The 20,560-nt window shown below is 38.8% G+C and overlaps 1 protein-coding gene across 1 annotated transcript; it reads left to right on the top strand.

Moving 5' to 3' along the window:
• The first annotated feature begins 4,907 nt into the window (after positions 1 to 4,907).
• LOC145486258 (uncharacterized) lies at positions 4,908 to 19,587 on the top strand. Its single transcript, XM_081464921.1, has 11 exons — positions 4,908 to 5,374; positions 5,535 to 5,643; positions 5,818 to 5,934; positions 6,030 to 6,096; positions 7,206 to 8,155; positions 12,390 to 12,482; positions 13,015 to 13,107; positions 13,868 to 14,041; positions 17,958 to 18,055; positions 18,859 to 18,989; positions 19,421 to 19,587. Exons 1-11 carry the CDS (start codon positions 4,908 to 4,910, stop codon positions 19,585 to 19,587), a joined length of 2,466 nt encoding a protein of 821 aa, XP_081321047.1.
• The last annotated feature ends 973 nt before the right edge of the window (positions 19,588 to 20,560 follow it).

The raw sequence follows: 20,560 nt of genomic DNA, 5'->3' as shown, positions 1-20,560 counted from the left end.
CATTGATTCAGCAAAGGAGAGGTGCTGAAAAAATGCTGGAAAGAATTTCGGAGCCACCTTAAAAGTAGAGAAAAATAATCAACATCCGCATGAAATCGGGTCCATTTCATCATCGACCCAGATGAAGACAAGGAGGCATTTGAACGGAAATGCCTGGCATGAAGAAATGGAAACCCCTTAAACTGTTAAACTGCATACCAGATAAATTCATTGCAATAAAATCACTTTTGTATAGGTAATCATACGGTTTCGAGTTCAATTTGGAATTAATTTGCACGAGTGAGTTTTTCAAAAAGCTGAAATTGCACGAGCCGCTTCGGCGAGTGTAATTTCAGCTTTTTGAAAAACTCACAAGTGCAAATTACCTCCAAATTAAACGAGAAAAACCGTATGATTACTTATTAATAATATAAACATGAAAAAACTCGCGCGGAGGAAGTGCCGGAAGATCTTACTTGGAGCCATTTTTTCTTATTTGAGAAAACTTTTTTCAAAGTTTCAACACAAAATTTTCGTCATCATTTTACCTGATATCATTTTCTTAGAAAAATTCCTATTATTTTTCAGTCAATCATAATCCAGAATTTTGATGTGTAATTTGCACTGGTGTTACACTTTTTGCACTGATGTTACACTTTTTGCACTGGTGTTACACTTGAACTGCACTGCTCTTAGCCAATCAGAATCGAGTAATTTTTTCATGTGTATTATTAGCGGCGGAACAGCATGAGTTACGGCCCGGAAATTCAGTGTAACGACGGATCGATCCGTCGAATTATTAATACCTAAATGTATTATTGTGAATAAGAGGCATGTATACTTAAGTGCACATCAAATAACTATGCTTTAATTACAGTCAGCTATATATTGTTAAATGACCGCAGCAAACTGTTCGAAGACCGACCATACGATCGTACTTGTCAAGTAAGCTTAACCCGGCTCTTTTATGTGATGTTAACGTCATGTTTGATAATAGCAGTCTGCACTAACGAGGAAAAAAGAGAGAAGAAAGCGTCTACTATTAGGAAAAGTCGTGAAATCCCCATATATTTGAACGAAATCTGCATAAATGTTAAAAACTTTAGAAAGTTGTTGTTTTAAATAACCACCCTGACTTACCGACAGAACCGCCCAGCGTTTTGGGTACTTAATGTATCCAAAGAGGTTTGTTTATTTTAAGAAAATAGTGAAACATAAGATGGCGGGTCAAATGACTTCATTTGACGCCATATGACGTCATAACCACCAAAAATGGTATCTTCTTGTAGAGCAAGCTCAGGGCTGTCTTATCAACGTAAGTTTATTTCGCTCTGCCTTAAAAGAACGAAAACCTAAGATGGGGGCCTATCCACCCCCTCTCCTTGTACCACGGTGGGGGTATGATCAGAGCTTGTACTTCCGAGGGTTAATCTAATATACCCCTTGAGAGTTTGCTTCAACGTAACAATAGGTCGGATTCACCGTGACACATTTTAAGCTTAATTACTCAATAAGCACAAGAAATCAAAACCAAAGGTGACAATAAATAAAGAAACGAAAAACTGTGCAGGTTTAGTTTGCAAACTGATTTATGGATAGCCGGATATTGGTAGTAAGCAGGATGGGTCGTCTTTGGGGTAGCTCCTTCTCTTAGCCTATTCCTCCACAGTCGGTTATTGTGGAACAAGAAATCATTGGTTGATGCAAAAACCAACCAATCAGAGAGAGATACCTATCAATTACAAAATTAGAATTAATATGCTTGAAAAGCCGAGCAAAGCTCATCAGTAGCGCTGATATCCTGTACCCATGGACCTGCTGACTAAAGAAAGCCTAGAGACGGAAACTGTGAGATCTGTAAGTGAAATTAAATATCTGCAGATTGTGTTATTATTACCCTGAAAATCAAATTTGGGGTTTTTACGAAGTGATTTAGGTTAACAGCCAACTTATATATAAGGATGAGGTACTCGAGTGAAAGCGCCCGGAAAACGGTCGGAAGGATAGACACGAACTGACTTAATATCGGCGGATAGAGCATGTTGTCGGATCGTGAAATTTTCTGACAAGTTTGAACAAAAGGAACATTTGCTACATTTATCTCAATCATGATTCTTCTTTAAAAATTGCATCCATTGCACCAACTTTAATTCATACCGATGAACAACCATTTTCCGCCGGAAATGAGTTTTTTTCATTTCTATTTTGTTTTTTGTATTTTTGGTCAGTACTGCTCCAAATAGGCGTTTAAAAGATCGAAAGTTATATGAGACGAATAAACTTTAGATTTTGTAAGACCAGAAAGAGGCATAAAAAATCCTTGTAGATTTCTTTAGACAAATGTAATAAGGTGAAATGTTTGATAACGTGCTCAGCTAAGGCACGATCGATCCGGAAAATTGTGCAATCGTGAGGCCTCGCCCAACAAGATTTGATCAACAATTAAATACTTGTTTATTATCGTGAAAAAATAAAGACCCATCAGTGTTTACTAAGCCACCTAGCCATAGAATACTAAACTCTCGATAAATTCAGCCTGAACGAAATGAAATGTTCAAAATCTGATTATACGTCCATGCCACTTGAGTAGGCATAGCCTGTCATCAAGTGACAACATGGAAATAGCTGTATACTGATTAGGAGGAGAAAAGAAGAAAGAGTCTACCATTAAAGAAACATTTGAGGGTGACTCTTCGCTTTTCACCAAAGCTTAACAGAAAGAATTATATATTTTATTGCTATTCACTCGTGGATAAAGTCTCTCGGCCTTTTGAGCCTTAAATCTACCGGCTTGATTTCATTTAACACTTGACTCGAAAAATTACATAAACATTTGAGTTGTCATATCACATTTTGAGAGACTATGTAAAACTTTTGCTATGTCGAAATTTTTTAAATCGAAAGAATTGTCAATCGGTAAAGTTTCGAAAATAATAATTACATATGACCGCATTTCCATAAATTTGGCGACTTTTTCTGTCGCTACTTGTAGATGTTCCCTTCTTTCGGGGGTTCGCAACTTCTGCAGCTTAGGCGGAAACTTACAATGTTTATTGCTAAGTTATTTGATAGGTTTCTTTTACATGTCCTCTGCAACCTTACTTATAATAATAATACTTTATTCAAATACAGAGTACAAAGAGTATTTGGAAAGGAGGACCATGAGGTTATCCCTATTTAGGTCCCTTAACTAAAATTACAATCTAAAATTTAAAATTTTAAAATATCTATAACGTAATCTATTACGTATCTAATATCTATTACCTTGCATTGCTTTTGGTATATTAAGCAGTTGTCAGTTGTATAGTCTCTCAGCTGCTGTAAGAAGTGGCAATGCGAGACGTTAAATCGAGATTTCCGCCTGAAATCTCCTCTGAAGAAACACAGATGTTGCTGTCAAGCTACGCTTGCGATCGCTATTCTGGGAGGGTCGTTGCTTTTACAGTGGAACCCTGCCTTACGACCACCCCGTTAATACGACCACCTCGTTATTACGGCCACTTTATTCTGGCCCCCCCAAAAACTCAGCCAGTCATTTTCTTATTTAAAGAACCCCTTTAATACGACTACCCCGTTAATGCGACCGATATTTCATGGCCCGAAGCTGGTCATATTAACGGGGTTCCACTGTAATTTGTAACTAAGGTCACTTCCCTTTCGATCCTTTGGGAGTTACTATTATTATAACACCTATGAAACGTTATCACTACTTTCGGAAGGTCGCTGCTATCGTGGATAGTTACTTGCGGAACTCATGTGTACGTAATATATAATTAACTGAACCAAAGAAAACAGACAAACAAACGGAAACTGAAGGATAACTATTCATTTACCCCTTAAGTAATCTCGGCAAATGTTAAGACGTATTACGTTCGACGGACTTCAAAAATATCGATCGACAGTTCCAATCCACATCATTCTCGAACGGTCGATTCTTGTCGACAGAAGCTTCCAAAAGGGCGAGATTGTTTGCCTGTTTTTTCTTTCCGTTGTCGACAACAGGGTAAAGTATCTAATCATTGATTCGCCCAAGCCGAGCAGTATGACATACCTAAATTAAGTTGGGACTCGGAAAAGTAGATTCAACACACTTTTTCTCTAATGTAACATTCCAGTTTAATTGTGCAGCATATATCATTTAGAAATCGGACAGCTCGCAAACGAGAACAGCAAAAGAGATGACTGATTACGATTACGGCGAGTGGAAGGCGAAGCCCCTCCCCCTGAGGAGGGGAGGGGGTGAACAGACTAAGGACCCTCAACGCCTTAGTATGGCTTCCCTCTTTTTCTGTAAGGGTGACAATTTAAAAACAATACTCTTCTTCTGGGATCTTTTGTTTAGTTTATAAAGGAGCTCGAAAGTAAACTCAGTCACCGTACTATTGCCTTCTATTGGTTTTCAGTTATTCGACTTATTCGCCGTAACTGCCATTCTGAAACTCCCGCGATATAATGTGAAAAAGCAGCTACAACGAGGTCATCTTTTAAACGTATGACGAAAATTGTTACACCAGGGGCGTAGCTAGGGGGAAGGGGGGGATTGGGGTGCCCGTGACCCACTTTTGTAAGCCTTTCTTTAAGCAAACAGCCCACAACAGGTGGCAAAAACGACATGACAATCCGGCCGGCAGTTGTTCGAAAGGTGGATAGTGCTATGCAGCGGATAAATTGTTATCCAGTGGATAAGCGTTAACAAAACGTAAACAAACCACTCTATCCACTGGATAGTGATTTGTCCAGTAGATAGCGTTATCCGCCTTTTGAACAACCCGGGCCTGGTGAGTACCCTCACTTTGACACAGTGTGACCCCCCTTTGAAAAATCCTGGCAACGCCCCTGTACACGGTCATAGAGTGTATATCTTATAAACCCGTACGTTTTATTTTCAGCGTTAAAAATCGCCGTTGTTAGGAATCACCGTCTTGATGATGAGGGCAAGAGAACGGTTATCATGTGGAGTTGGCAATGTTTTCAACGATCTCTACCGCCAGCTGCTATGTTCATTCGAAATCTTGTTTTTCATAAACGTGGTACAACTTTCCGCCTCGCAAGCGGGACTAGTAGTGCTCATTGGGCAAATCGCCGACGCTACAATCTCACCGCTAACTGGATACCTTGGTGACAGAGTGAATGTGTCTCTCTTGCCAAGCAAGATTGGCCGGCGGAAATCTTGGCACTTAGTGGCAACAGGCATAATGACGATCAGCTTTCCTCTTTTGATGAATCGCTGCTTTCTTTGTGATAACAAAGATCAAAGTTGGCTTCCACTTGTCTGTTTTGGCTTTTTGTCGGCGATGAGAAACCTCTGCTACAACATGGTGGAGATCAATCACTTAACGTTTATCTCGACTGTCACTGAAAAGGTTGAGGAATGTACAGCACTAAGCGCTGTGAGGTTTGCCTTTTACTCTCCTTTATGTTATCCTGTGAGATACATAGTGATTTAAATTTAATTCTATATAAAATATTGACTTTCGGAAATAATTCAATGACTAACGAAAATTGATGAAATGGAATAAGGCTAAACAAGCATCTTGTTTTGCTATTCTACGTAGGACCGTGTTTACCTTCTTGAGTGGAGTTTACGTTTACGTCATGGCTTGGGCACTTTTTGGGCAAGACAGTGGAGATAGCCTGGGACCTAAAAACTTATCAGATTTTACGGTTGGTACCAGTGGGTTAGTTTGTATTAGAGTTGGTCACCAGCTCTTCAGTATAATCGGCTGCTAGATAAATAATAGATTTTGTAGGCGTTTCCTTCGTTTTCGAACTCTTTTATCCTCTGCCCATTATCTATACTTTCTTGTAAAGATGTTATTTTCATTATTGAATTCTCAGTACCTCTGTTGGATTGTGACTGGAACAGGAGTCGTTTTTGCAACCATTTTCTACACTGGCCCGAAGGAACCGAAAAAGCGTGTAAGAAGATTCACTGTGACATATATGGATTTTATGGTGAGTCAGTAGAGGGGAAAAAGATTCTATCTAATTTTTTTCAACCCAGACCCTTCTGTCTTTCTTGAAATATTTTGTACGCTTACTTCTTTTAGAACGCTGATGGACTGCTGACGGGTGTCCTTGAAATGGGTGGCAGGAAAACGAAGTCCCCCCAAAAAGGTAGTAACATTTACCCTAAAAGTTATAACAGTTATGCATGCATACTCCAAAACACGAATCTGTCTGTCATCTGGCTTCATGTACTTGAAATGATAACCCTGACTCTCTTGTGGTCTTTGACTCAATTCAGTTTTGTGAAAAGCAAGGAGAGAGTGTCAAGTTCTTGTTTAGCTTCATAGTTTCACGTTGTTGAAGCAACCTCGCGGTAGTTTTTACTCACTAGAGGAACTTCGCATGCAGTCTCGTGACGAAAGTTGATGATCTTGTAATTTAGCTAAGTCCTAGATGAGGTCGTGTAGTCAGCTGGAAGTTGAGCTGAGCCTTGTGTCGCAGATTTTTATATATATATATATATTTATTTTATTTAGATCAATATTCATTCAGAGGCATCCAATTAAGCATAGCCGGAGCTAGTTTAAATGGAGCCCTGATACAAGATAAATTTGATACAAATACAGACAACTAGAAGTCTTAAAAGAGCCAGATATAAAATTAAATTGAAAGTGACATATATAGGCTATTTTTTTTAACAAGGTATTCAAGCTTAATCTTAAATTCATCAAGACTCTCAATTTGTACGTCTAATGTCTCGAGGCAGAGTATTATATACGCGAGTACAGTTTAATCTAAAACTCCCCTAGTATTAGTAGATTTTGGAAGTGGATTTCACAGCAAATCATGCCCTCTGGTGTGATAGCAATGAATTTGATGCGCATGCTTAGACTCTGAAAGTAGTTACGATGGGGCCATACCATGAAGGCCTGATAAATTAAAACGCACTTTCGATATTCCCTGCGCACTTGTAGACTGGACCAGTCGAGCGTTGACCTTAACTCTTCAGCACCAACCGATCGAACTTCGGTAATAGTGCCGGCAGCTCTTTTGTTAAGCTTTTCCAGAAAAATCTTGTTCGGAAAACTGCAGCTGTCCCAGACAGACGACCGATAGTTGGAAAATGGCAAAACTACAATATTGTAGAAGCTTGTAGAACACTACGCAAGTGGGTTTCGGAAGGAACTTACAAGCTGGACGCAGCATACCTAATTTAGATGAGATCTTAATGATGATGCTCTTTAATTATCATTTATTGTAGTTATTATTTTTTTAAGATGCTCGGGAAACCATTCTTGCACATGTATTTGTTGACATGCTTATGGCTTCATCATGCGATCAAAAATGCGAGGGTGAAGGACGAAAAGTCACTGGGGAACTTGAAAATCGTGAGAGGAGGAAAAGCTTTCTGCAGAAATTTGTTTCTGCTATATTTAACGAAGAAGAGACCAAAGTTGAGCACAACACAACACAAAAAGCAGAAGAAGCTGCTGAAAAACCCCAGAACGAGGACACAAGACACCCCTTGGTTTCAGAACTACAAACTTTAGATCGTGATCGTAAAAAAAGCTTTGTAGTGCGAGTCATTGACGGACTGCTATCTAGATCAGACCACAGCCAGAGTGAGATGTCTACTTGCGACATCGACGACGACGTTGCAGCAGGCGACGAACGTGATGAAAATGAAGCTGGTGCAATTTATTGGAAACAGGAAACCGAGCTCGAAAATGTACAACGCGAGGACACTAAGGAAATGTGCAAAAAGGTCCATGCAAACAAAGTCAAAAAAACAAAGTTGGGAATTGATAAAGAAGACCGGATTGATAACAACGCTGAAGAACTGGTTTTGACCGAATATAGACACCGAAGTAATGTCTGTCATATTCAAAACTTGGGTTCTGAATATGACGGAGGTGATGAAGTGGGGAACGGCTCCCCCTGTGACCCTTCATGCGTTCGGAAACAAACAAAGTCTGTGGCTTTTAGCCTGACAGTAAGTCCTTCCGTAACGCAAACTGACAAGAAAAGCGAAAAAGATTGCCAACTTGATGAGCCTGATAAGAAGCACTTAGTCGTGACTGGAGCTGAAAGAAAGAGTATGGATCTTCAACAGCAACGCACTGACTCTGAAGAGAGTGGTCTTCCCTCGCCACGGCCTCTCGATCGGCCTACTAAGAGACGTCCTAAAACAGTCAAAGACTGGTTGATGGACCCAAATGTGTATAAGGTATGTCGCATTGTCATGATCAGAGATGATCTTTATTTGCTGTACATTTCTCAACAACATGTGACCACTAATTTTGCCTCATTGAATTGATGTCCCATTCAATGAAATCCCGATTTGAAGTTAAAAACGCCTGTGGTTGAACCAAAGTTACAACGAGGCTGTTAATTATCATAAAGCATGCACTTTGTTTTACCCCACAATTCGATATTATCATTATTGTAATACGGCTTCGAGGCTTTCATGACAAACTTTTACATTTGGTGGTGTTTTCTTTGTATCCAAGTCTCTTTTAGGAATTTAGGGACAAAAGAAACTTGAAAATAATTTGCAATTTTGTCTTGAGAGCCTCGGAGCCATGTTAGAATATTTAACAATTATTCCATGAAACCGCGTTGGATATGAAGTGATAAATAACCAACGAGCGCGTAGCGCGAGTTGGTTATGATCACTTCATATCCAACAAGGTCGAATGGAATAATTGTTTTAGTATATTCTTAATCGGGTTTTTGCCGCCGATTTTTATTTCAACAATTTTACAGAGCGGAAAATTTTTAAACTTGGCGCACTGTTTTCCATATAAGGTAAAACTCCGACTAATGGCTCATAGTCGGAGTTTTTGAGCCAATCAGAGAGCTAGAAATGCAATAGTCGGAGCTGAGAATATACTAATTAACAATTATTCCATGAGCGCACGTTGGATATGAGATGGTAAATAGCCAACGAGGCCCGTAGGCCGAGTTGGCTATAACCAATCTCATATCCAACAAGCGCGAATGGAATAATTGTTTTATTAAATTCGGTGCTTTTGTATTCTTGGAAATATAGCTTAATTTTATTGGATTTTAATTTTACAAAACGACCGGAAGTCGATGTGACAAAAACAACAACAAGTGGGAAATCACATGACATGCGCGCCGTTTGTAAAATTACTTGAATGAAAAATTTGAGAGCGAAGCAAGCGAATTTGCTGAATGAAATTGCAATCAAGTAGAATTCAAGAAACGTCTATCAAATGAAGGAGATATAACCTTGGTCAGAAAGTTTGAAAAGCGTTCAAGTTCGAGTCATGGAGAAGAGCCAAATAATTGTGCACTTGCACATTGCCATTGTAATAATGCTGCCGAAAACGTTGATCGCCATGTGACACAGACGTTGTGCCACAGTTATTCTCGACAAGATCTCTCTCAGGATTCCCTTGCTTTGAAAGCCTTGGCATTTCGAGCTGTATTTGTGGAGCTCATTGTTGGTCAGTTTTAGAGTCAAGGGCAGAAACTATCTTAGCGTCAGATTCATCTTCAGAATCTCCGAGGCCACCCTGGTGGTTTTTCGTGGCTGGTAAAGAAGCGGGCTTACTTCGGTTCAGCTCAAAACACTCAACTCCTTGAGGTGTTTTTCGCAAGGACAGAATTGTTGGCGCTAGCTGTCGTTGATTCTCTCGTCGTCGTCGGCCAAAAAAGAGACTGAGATGAAACTAGGTCGTCCTCTGTAGCTGTGCGGGATTCTTGCTCTCGGCTGATCCGAGCTTGCTTAGTCGAAGAGTTTCCTCATCTGCTCATTGGAAACTGGTTTCTTATGGACTACGCCGGCAATTATGCCTGTTTACCTGCGGCCTTTTACAAATGCATATGCTCTAATATTTTATTTGCCTGGTCAGAGATAATGGAAAACGGTTTGTTGTGCGGCGGCGTGCGAAGGAAATGGTCAACTGGCGGCTTTAATGGATTTAATCAATGAACTTTTGCAATACGTGTCATCTTTCTTCCTCGCAGACGAGTAAAAACACTTCAACTGAACATTCAGTTCTTCTTTTGACATTTCTCATATTGGTTTCGAAAATTTGGTGCCACCCGGACTAGCAAGCCATTCTGTTCAGGTAAAATTTGTTTTTGTTACATAATCTTCATGAATGCGTAAAATCTCGCCGGTCATATTTTAATTTTGCAACTTTAAGGGAAACTTAACGTAAACGTGCCGTTAAATAATCTTATCTCGAGCTTTGTGGCTTTTTTGTTGTTACTGGGACGGCATTGTCCATAATTCCCTGTATTTCCTGTGTAGATAGCTCACCGAACGTGCTTTTTTTCATCCATTTTTTTTTGGACGAAACTTCGCTTCACGCGAAAAAGCTCATGCCGAGCGACATTTGCCGCTTTCATTTCCATATAAGGTCAAACGCAGGTGTAATGGCTGGTAACCGAGATCCAGTGAACCAATCAGAAAGCTAGAATTGCATTATCCGAGGCTGAGAATTTAATAATGATATTTATTAAATTCTCAGCCTCGGATAATGCAATTCTAGCTTTCTGATTGGTTCACTGGATCTCGGTTACCAGCCATTATACCTGTGTTTGACCTTATATGGAAATGAAAGCGGCAAATGTCGCTCGGCATAAGCTTTTTCGCGTGAAGCGAAGTTTCGTCGACAAAAAAAATGGATGAAAAAAAGCACATTCGGTGAGCTATCTACACAGGAAATACAGGAAATTATGGACAATGCCGTCCCAGTAACAACAAAAAAGCCACAAAGTTCGATATAAGGTTATTTAACGGTACGTGTACGTTAAGTTTCCCTTAAAGTTGCAAAATTAAAATATCACCGGCGAGATTTTACGCATTCATGAAGATTATGTGACAAAAACAATGTTTACCTTAACAGAATGGCTTGCTAGTCCTGGTGGGACCAAATTTTCGAAACCGATATAAGAAAAGTCAAAAGAAGAACTGAATGTTCAGTTGAAGTGTTTTTACTCGTCTGCGAGGAAGAAAGATGACACGTATTGCAAAAGTTCATTGATTAAATCCATTAGAGCCGCCGGTTGATCATTCCCTTTGCACGCCGCCCCACAACAAACCGTTTTCCTTTATCTCTGACCTGGCAAATAAATTATTAGAGCATATGCATTTGTAAAAGGCCGCAGGAAAACAGGCATAATTGCCGGCGTAGTCTATAAGAAACCAGTTTCCAATGAGCAGATGAGGAAACTCTTCGACTAAGCAAGCTCGGATCGGCCGAGTGCAAAAATCCCGCACAGCTACAGAGGACGACCTAGTTTCATCTCAGTCTCTTTTTTGGCCGACGACGACGAGAGAATCAACGACAGCTAGCGCCAACAATTCTGTCCTTGCGAAAAACACCTCAAGGAGTTGAGTGTTTTGAGCTGAACCGAAGTAAGCCCGGTTCTTTACCAGCCACGAAAAATCACCAGGGTGGCCTCGGAGATTCTGAAGATGAATCTGACGCTAAGATAGTTTCTGTCCTTGACTCTAAATCTGGCCAACAATGAGCTCCACACATACAGCTCGAAATGCCAAGGCTTTCAAAGCAAGGGAATCCTGAAAGGGGTCTTGTCGAGAATAATTTTGGCACAACGTCTGTGTCACATTGCGATCAAAGTTTTCCGCGGCATTATTACAACGGCAATGTGCAAGTGCACAATTATTCGGCTCTTCTCCATGACTCGAACTTGAACGCTTTTCAAACTTTCTGACCAGGGTTATATCTCCTTCATTTGATAGACTTTCCTTGAATTCTACGTGATTGTAATTTCATTCAGCAAATTCGCTTGCTTCGCTCTCAAATTTTTCATTCAACTAATTTTACAAACGACGCGCATGTCATGTGATTTCCCACTTGTTGTTGTTTTTGTCACATCGACTTCCGGTCATTTTGTAAAATTAAAATCCAATAAAATTAAGCTATATTTCCAAGAATACAAAAGCACCGAATTTAATAAAACAATTATTCCATTCGCGCTTGTTGGATATGAGATTGGTTATAGCCAACTCGGCCCTACGGGCCTCGTTGGCTATTTACCATCTCATATCCAACGCGCGCTCATGGAATAATTGTTAAATAAACGTGGCCTATTGAAAGAAATAATCTTGTTTGGTGTAAGCGACATGCCCACCGAAGATTAACCGTCGTCTCTAGACACACAAACTGAACACGTGTTATTCGAAGTTTCAGAGATCATTACGTATTGGTCACTATTACTGAAACCAGGTCTCCTGCTAAAACAAATTCATCATCGCCTCTTCAAGATTCCTCCAAGTAACCGTCGTTCAAACAAATTAACTGTATTTACCCTCACGTTGCATTGCTCGATATGAAAACAAATTTCTTGCAATTATCATTGTCAGGCTAGGGTATTATAAGACAAATTTGTTATAACCATTATTGTCAAGCTGCTCCATATTTTATATACAACAAGCAAATTTTAATTATTATTGGCAGGTTGCCCTGATCTTCACATGTTCACGCCTTGTGCAGGACGCTGTTTACACATATTTACCACTGTATCTCACGGAAAGACTACAATTTGCAAAGGTAAATACTGTGTAAGGTTTTAAAGAGTTTGAGGTTTTATAATTTTTATTATGGTTTCTTTTCTATTCTGAAGGCTGTGCCGTCTACTTCCAGTCTGGAAGATTTTATGATTGCAAAAAGGCATGAGATATTTTTCACAGGCATAAAGCTCTCCCTGATAGTTAAAGCTCTTGACTTTGTTATAAACTATGCAATCAGTATGGAATCAGAGCGCTAGCTAATTTTCACGCCATTTTGCCTGTTTCATTTCTCTTCATTACCAGCGAAAACACGTACATTAAGAGTTACTCTGCTTACTGAATGAAATGATGATTTAATGCAATGAATGAATCCTGTAAGTATAGCTAAGTCCGGCTGTAAGTACTTCATAAAAGCCAGTATAAAACAAAGATTGAGTAATATATAGTGTTACTCTAGATAACTTTATTACAATAATATTGTCAGTTTACGCCAAATATCTGAGCCCACCATAGTTGGGTTTTGGACAATCCCTTTTCCATTTTACCTGAATGAGTTCTACCTAAACGTCTAGGAAGCCATCGCTTATTTTCCATTGGTTCTTCTGATCAGTGCAACTTTTGCAAGTACACTTTGTGAAAAACTAAACGAGAAGATTGGAAACAAGGTAAGGTAGTAATGACTAGCTCCACAAGCCAACTGAACCCTAATTTGGTAGTGTTCCAGAGATGCATGTCTGGCATGTAGCAGCGAAACAAGTGCCCGCCACACTGACCACGTTCATGTAGGTTATTTGAAAGTAATGGGACATACTTTTGTTGACTTGATCACGATGAGGACCACATAGATAAACCTCCGTATAACCCCATGCTGAAACCTGTCGTAGATTTAGCTTAACTAGCGTAGTCGATTTTACGAATTGTTTTTTAAATTGGATGCTATTTGCTCCTCAGTATTTCGTTAGCGTATTTCTGCAATATTGTGATAATCACCTCCAGTGTACGCTTAAATGGAAGGCAATTATGCAATAATTCTGTTACCATAGGTAAATGGTACTTAAAGATGACCAGTGGCTATATGTCGTAGTGTGGATAAATCCATAATGTGATAGGAAAGAGAGCCATTTCGATCGTTGCCTTGAATTCTGTTTTTTTTTTCTCTATATAGCCTTACTACATGAACTTTAAACAGGCCTGGCTATAGAGCGGTTTTCAGTTGAGTGTCGTAAAACCAAAACCAAACCAATAACTTACCAATTACATCAGACTACTCCGCCAATCTCAAACCGAAGTAAAACCAAAATCGAAACCAAAGTAATTGTCTAATTACTTTCGACACTCAACTGAAAACCGCTCTATTTGCTAGAGGAATAAATGAAATGTATAAAAGCATAGATGTTCTTTGATTGGTCTTCATCTCTTGCGCAGTGGAGTTACCTACAGGCTGCTGCCATTGTAATAGGCGGTGTCGTCTGGAGTTATTTTCAAACTCCCTCCACCAGGCAAGCGACCTATGCACCAGTCATATTGATAGGTTTTGGCATGTCCATTATGTACGTCATGGCACTGGCTTTTATCACTGAACTGATTGGAGAAAACAAGGTTTGTGTTAATCCCTGCTGTAGCGCATCTTGTCTAGCATACTTCGTAGAAGGCTCTGTTAAATCCTGGAGGTGTGGGTTACTTTTGTTTCTTGACCTTTTGAGGGAGTGGGGATGTACCGCTGAAGATTAGCACTCACATATTCATAACAAATTATATGATTTGTCGAATTATTCGCGTTCTCACTTATGCTCTATTGGAGGATAGACGTATAGATGACATTAAAATTTTTGTTGTTTCTTTTATTAAATAAATCAGATACATTCCATGTTGCCGTGTGTCTGCTCAGTAGCTTATCAAAGATGATCGTGGAGGCGTACAACCCTCAGTGACACACTCGCGTCACAGATGGTGTGCCACGTTTTTGCTCTTACATTGTTTTGGCGTCATCTCTGAACAAACAGGGAGCATAAGGTGCCTTAGAGCAGTTTCCAGCAGTTAGATTTTGATAGGTCATTATTACCACTCTTTATCACTTGTTTCTGCAATCATGGTATCAAGAAACTCCCCAGTCATTGGTTAACACGTTGTTATCATTTTTGTGACACAATAGGTTGCCATAGCAACAGTATGACCTACTAAAACCACCCTTAATTACAGCTTTAGATAAGATATTAATTTAGATAATTCAAAAACGTCACGGTGAAAATCTCTTATTTTATCAAATTTTAATAAGCGTGATAAGACAAAACTTTGGCAAAGTTTTAAAAAAATCTGTACGTAGGGTTCAGAGCCACCTTAAAGTTTGAAAATTTAAGGTGGCTCTGAACACTATGTACAGAATTTTTTTAAACTTTGCCAAAAGTTGCCTCCTATCATTTTTATTAAAATTTGGTAATGTAAAAAAAATTCACCGTGCCGTTTTTGAATTATAAGCCTCTAAAGCTGTAATTAAGGGTGTTTTTAGCAGGTCATACAGTTCCTAAGGTAACTTATTGTGTCACAAAAATGATCACATGTTAACAAATGACTGGGCAGTTTCTTGATACCATGATTGTAGCATCAAGTGATAAAGAGAGGTTATAACGACCCATCTAAATTTAAGTGCTGGAAACTGTTTTGAGCCACCTTAAGAACGTTCGCGCTGATTGTTTCTGTACATCCTTACTGCGCTCGCAAATTCACACGCCACGTCATGCAAAAGCGCGCACGCCAAGTAATGAAATTAACAATGATAGAGCAGATGGCCATTGCTATAGTTTTTCATGGATTTAACGATCTTGGACGTTCGGTGACCCCTATTTTTCTTTTGATGGATCATTTTCTCTACCGATTTTCTACGTTTAGCAAAAAAATGAAGAAAATCTACGGACTAGAAGTTTGATTTCTTCGCAAAATGCACCATCGAATTCCGTTCTTTTTAGCTCTTCGTTTATCTGTGCGACGGCTTGAAGGGTTAAGAGGCCCTGCGCCTAAGAAACGACCGATGATTTCCGGCTAAAAAATAAAATCGGCCGATTTTTATCTCTCAAGTAGAGGTTACCGAATACTATTTAAAAATGAATTTCTTTTGTTTCAGTTTCGCTTTAAACCAAAAATATCGAGCCGCAAAGTTTTTCCGTCTGAAAGCAGCAAAATCAGGCCGAAAATAAGCCCCCGCAAAAAACTGTTCAGAAATTACTATCGCAACGCAAAATAATGAGAAAACTACACAGTGTTGAAGAAAAAGGCCTTTTAATGCAATATCATTCGATAAACATCAAAAAGCTGCCGAAGCGATTAACAAATAAAGTTTCAAATATTGCATACTAAATTAGATGGAGCGTTGGAGCTGATTTTAAATTAATTATTTCTCAAAAGTTCAACGCTTTTGAAAGCAATCACAGTGATGAATGAGACATTGGAGGGATACAAATCACGTTTCTGGAAAAACATTTTTCGGCCAAAGTATATTGACCTTGTACAAAGCGTTCAAAGTTACCGTGTTTACCGTTATCCTGCTACTTCGGCGAAACACTTCTCTTTTGCCAATACGACCGTGGATAGCGTGTTAAACGCCACTTTAAACCTTGCTAGGCATTCAAGGACCGTCCTAAGTAGAAGGAAGTAGAATTAAGAGAGAAAGGAAGATGAAAAATACACAGAAAAAGAAAATAACTCGAAATTACCATCTGCTAACGAAAGTTGAATCTGGAAAATGTCGTCGCGTGACAGCGGCCATTGACGTTATTTGTGTCAATAGCGGTGGAATCCAAACGAATGCACAAATAGGAAAACAATTTTTCCCGGCCAGAAAACGTAGAAACGTGATTTGTATCCCTCCAATGTCTCATTCATCACTGTGATTGCTTTCAAAAGCGTTGAACTTTTGAGAAATAATTAATTTAAAATCACCTCCAACGCCCCATCTAATTTAGTATGCAATATTTGAAACTTTATTTGTTAATCGCTTCGGCAGTTTTTTGATGTTTATCGAATGATATTGCATTAAAAGGCCTTTTTCTTCATCACTGTGTAGTTTCTCATTATTTTGCGTTGCGGTAGTAATTTCTAAACAGTTTTTTGCGGGGGCTTATTTTCGGCCTGATTTTGCTGCTTTCAGACGGAAAAACTTTGCGGCTCGATATTTCTGGTTTAAAGCGAAACTGAAACAAAAGAAATTCATTTTTAAATAGTATTCGGTAACCTCTACTTGAGAGATAAAAATCGGCCGATTTTATTTTTTAGCCGGAAATCATCGGTCGTTTCTTAGGTGCAGGGCCTCTTAAGTTTTGTGAAAACGTTGGTAACATTTGGAATTATTTACACAACAGATCCACTTCTACAAAATATGACTCAGATCGTTTGCCTCCGTTGACTCAGCTTGGATATTTTTAACTATAAACCCCTGTAGACCATGCTGAATTACGTGCGTCAAGTTTTCAAAATCAGAGTAGTTTTCCACACGCTTTATCTCTGAAACAAAGTCGGTGGCCCCTAATTTATTTTTGCATTTCTGACACAAGTAACTAATTATCTGACTGCAGTAAAAATTTAAAAAAATATATCTATCGACTGGAAAATTTTCGTGCGAACTGTCCATGACGACGACGGCAACGAGAATGCCACAAAACAAAATGTTTAATAAGTAGTACAATGGCTGTGCACGTGCGTTATAAATCTTTGTACATTTCTTAGCCGTCCTCTGCAAACCAACAACGTGAAATGACCAAAGTCTGCGTAGTCTGAGGAACGCGACCGACGACGACAAATTTTTGGTGTTTCCATTTGGAGTTGAACGCTGTCATTGCACATTTAACCTGAGCACGTTTTTAGAGCCATTGGCGCATTGAACAGATCTAGACAATTGCAAATTTCACTGGTAAAATATAAATTCATTTTCGACTAGGCGTCGTCGTTGCTTAAGCTCCCTATTACTAAGCAGACGCACGGTAACATGGAATCAATCTGTTGAATAGATTTTTTACAATAACTGTCTAATATCTCGCGCGCTGATTGGCTCAGTTTTTCATCAATAATTGCACAGGCGGATAAAATTTTAATTTATGCAAGCGTTCAAGTTCAACAGCTTTCAGCTGTCAAACTGTCAACTTTTTAACCAATGAGACTTTATGGACTTTTTTAAGCAGCCAATCAAAAAGTGAGAAAAGCTATTGACAAAGTTCACGTCATTTTGAATAAAAATTCACTTATTTTTGTTTACGGCAAGTTTATGGAATCTTTTCCCCTCATTTATTCCCGGCGTTTGACCATTTTGGAGTCTTGTTATTGTAAGAAACAAATTGACGTCAGTTTTTTTTATATGTCTGTCCTCTTATTGATGATAAATTGCGTCATAACATTGTCAAAGTTTACTGCGGTTCGTGGTTCCACGGCCACTTTGACAATGTTATCATCAACAAGAGGACAGACGCATAAAAAAACTGACCGCCGTCAACTTGTTAAATAGCTCATTGACGATATCGTAAATTTACAGGAAACAAGTGGATCAGTGATTTCAATTATCACTGTAATTGCTAGACTGTCAAGTGGTGGCTTTGTGATTGGTATACAAACATTTTATCCTAAAAAAAAGTAAGTTATGCGGCATATATATTTTGACGAAAATTAATCTTCTTGCAGAATTGGGCTAAATTATCTGGAAAACGTGAATTGCTTTCAGAGCTAGTCCATGGCTACTTAACCTTCTTAATCTGCTCTTAGTGTTTATAGCAAAGATTTATTTTAAAGTCTCTTTTGGTTATTGGTGGTCGTACTTTCCAGTGTATGTTAGCTAGCCCTCAAATTTTCTGAGCATTATTCGTGATGAGTTAAAGTGTGTAGTTTGACGTATATTTTGAACGATCGGGAGAAGACTTTTATTATTTAACTGGTTGATTTAAATTACCTTTATAAGAATCCCTTTTGGTTAGGAGTCATCAAAAAATGCTCTAAATCAAGAGATTATGATCGTAGTCTGTTGTCCAAATATATAACGCGATGAAACACAAAACAATTTCTACATGCATTAAAAAAAGTGAACGTCGAAGTTAGCGTATTGCAGTGACAGAAAAAATACAGAAAAGCATGCATTCCTCGTCTATTTCCTATACGAGCTTAGCTAAATCTGAACGCTCAGACAAAGACTTTTTTCGGGAAAGGTCGGGGGTAGCTTGTTAGTTGAGAATGTTTGCTTGTGAGTTTTCTTTCTTTAAGGAGGAATAGGGGGACGGATGAGAGACGAAGTTAGAGTAGGGCAGGGCTTATGATTGAGTTAACCTCCCTTCAAAAGTGTTAAAATAAAATTAAGCACAACGAAGACGTACAAAGTCTTGCAATCACATGATTCAACAGGCTTTCCAATATGTTTTGATTTCTCTCTCTCTCTCCTATCGTAGCTCGAACTCGAATGAAGCGATTAGCAGTTATGTACAACACGTCTTTGTAATGGCACCTGCGATATTAACTCTGGTTGGATCCTTGTTGGTTTTGTTTTTCCAATCTTCAGTATTACCCTGCAAGTTCAAAGGTAGGCGCTGCAATGTTTATCTTAAGATTTGCAGTAATTCAATCCTTATGGCCAGATCAGCGTAAGACTAATACGATTAAATACGTTCACGAAATTAAACTGCTAATACGTTGTTCATGTTCTAAGCAAATGCCACCAAACGTCGTGAATTTAATTGACACTTAACTGGAAAACAAGTTAGTTATTTTAGTAATTGTGTGGAACTTGATGCTGCCACGACAACCCAATATTCTCCGGCAAAAAGACGTTAATCAAATTTTGATTTTTCTAGGTGTTCTTTCATTGAAAGTTTTCACCTGCCTGCAGCAATCGTGTGACCGAATAAGACAAGAAACAGTTAGTTTTGGTGCTATGCAACATCCAAAGTTTTTTTGCTGTAATTTTAAAAGTATTTCTGTTCCTACGTTCGACACCATCTCATGTTTTTTTAGCACCCAAGAATGACACAGAAGCTCAGACAGACGAGCAAGAGTCTCCCCTGGATGACGTTGTTTCTCAGTTTTCATCTAATCCCACAGCAACACCAAGTATATTCCCGGATGTTAAACAATGTCCGAGCGTGTTTTCTTGTCCTGATCATGAGGACACAAAACTGTGAAAGTCTATTACAACTTTTATACGATCTAATTAATTTTTATTGTTTCTAGTATAAGTGAAAGTAGAGTTAGAACTTTGAGGGCAAAACGGAGGAGTCACGATAATTTTGGGTTAAAAAGGATAATACAGTTATCAGCGTCTCGTTTCACGAAAAAAGTTTGCGGAAATGATGCACACATTTATGTAAAATACTTCTATTCGTATTTTCTCCACTTTTTCATCAAATTGGTGTGACATCAGTTCCGAATCAGGAATTAGCTGAATTAGCGTCCAGTGGTGTCACTTGTCAAATCAATTTTGTAACCGAGATCATGTTCCTTCTCAATTTGCCTTTGATAGCACATATGTTATCAAAACCATGCTCTTTAGGCCTTTAACACAGGTGCAAAACATTTTATTTACTTGATCAATTCAGATAGACGTGTTAAAAAAGAGAGAGATTTGAACCTATCATGGTAGCAGAAAGCGAGGAGTGTCGAAGAGTGTGTTTAAAAAACGAAATGGCGAAATAACGAAATTAAACAACGGGTAAGAATCAATGTAGGATACGGCTAGCCACTATCGGGTCAATGATATTCAGGCTAACCTGAGCACTTAGATTTTGGCTGGCCGGAGTGATATTTAGGCTAACGGTAGTGTAATTTTATCATTTCGTCATCTCGTGTTGTATATAAGCTCAGTGTCAGAATTAAAGTAATTTTTTTAATTTTAGAAGATTATTTGTACTTTAAAGATAATTCAAATTTGTAAGCATGTCAAGAAGAAGTCACCAAACAGCGATTCGATGGAAGAACGTTATTAACCAGCTAGACGGGTACTACATTCATTGTTTATTATCATTGTGGTGAGCTAAAAATCCAGGGGCATGCAAAGTCAAAAAATTGACAGTCTGAACGGTCATTTGTTTTCTTCTTTGGGCCAATTCTCTCTTCTCTCAAGAAACTTTACAACAGGAGAGAAATGGAGTGTGGAAA

Source organism: Orbicella franksi, chromosome 1 (genome assembly GCF_964199315.1).
Source record: "Orbicella franksi chromosome 1, jaOrbFran1.1, whole genome shotgun sequence".
Lineage (NCBI taxonomy): Eukaryota > Metazoa > Cnidaria > Anthozoa > Scleractinia > Merulinidae > Orbicella > Orbicella franksi.
This window is presented reverse-complemented; position numbering and strand designations above follow the sequence as displayed.

Excerpts from the sequence above, each read along its gene's own strand:
- LOC145486258 (XM_081464921.1), top strand. The coding sequence starts at position 4,908 with ATGAGGGCAAGAGAACGGTTATCATGTGGAGTTGGCAATGTTTTCAAC. Across the intron at positions 5,644-5,817 it reads AAAACTTATCAGATTTTACG|TACCTCTGTTGGATTGTGAC; the intron begins GTTGGTACCAGT and ends TTGAATTCTCAG. Across the intron at positions 18,056-18,858 it reads ACATTTTATCCTAAAAAAAA|CTCGAACTCGAATGAAGCGA; the intron begins GTAAGTTATGCG and ends CTCCTATCGTAG.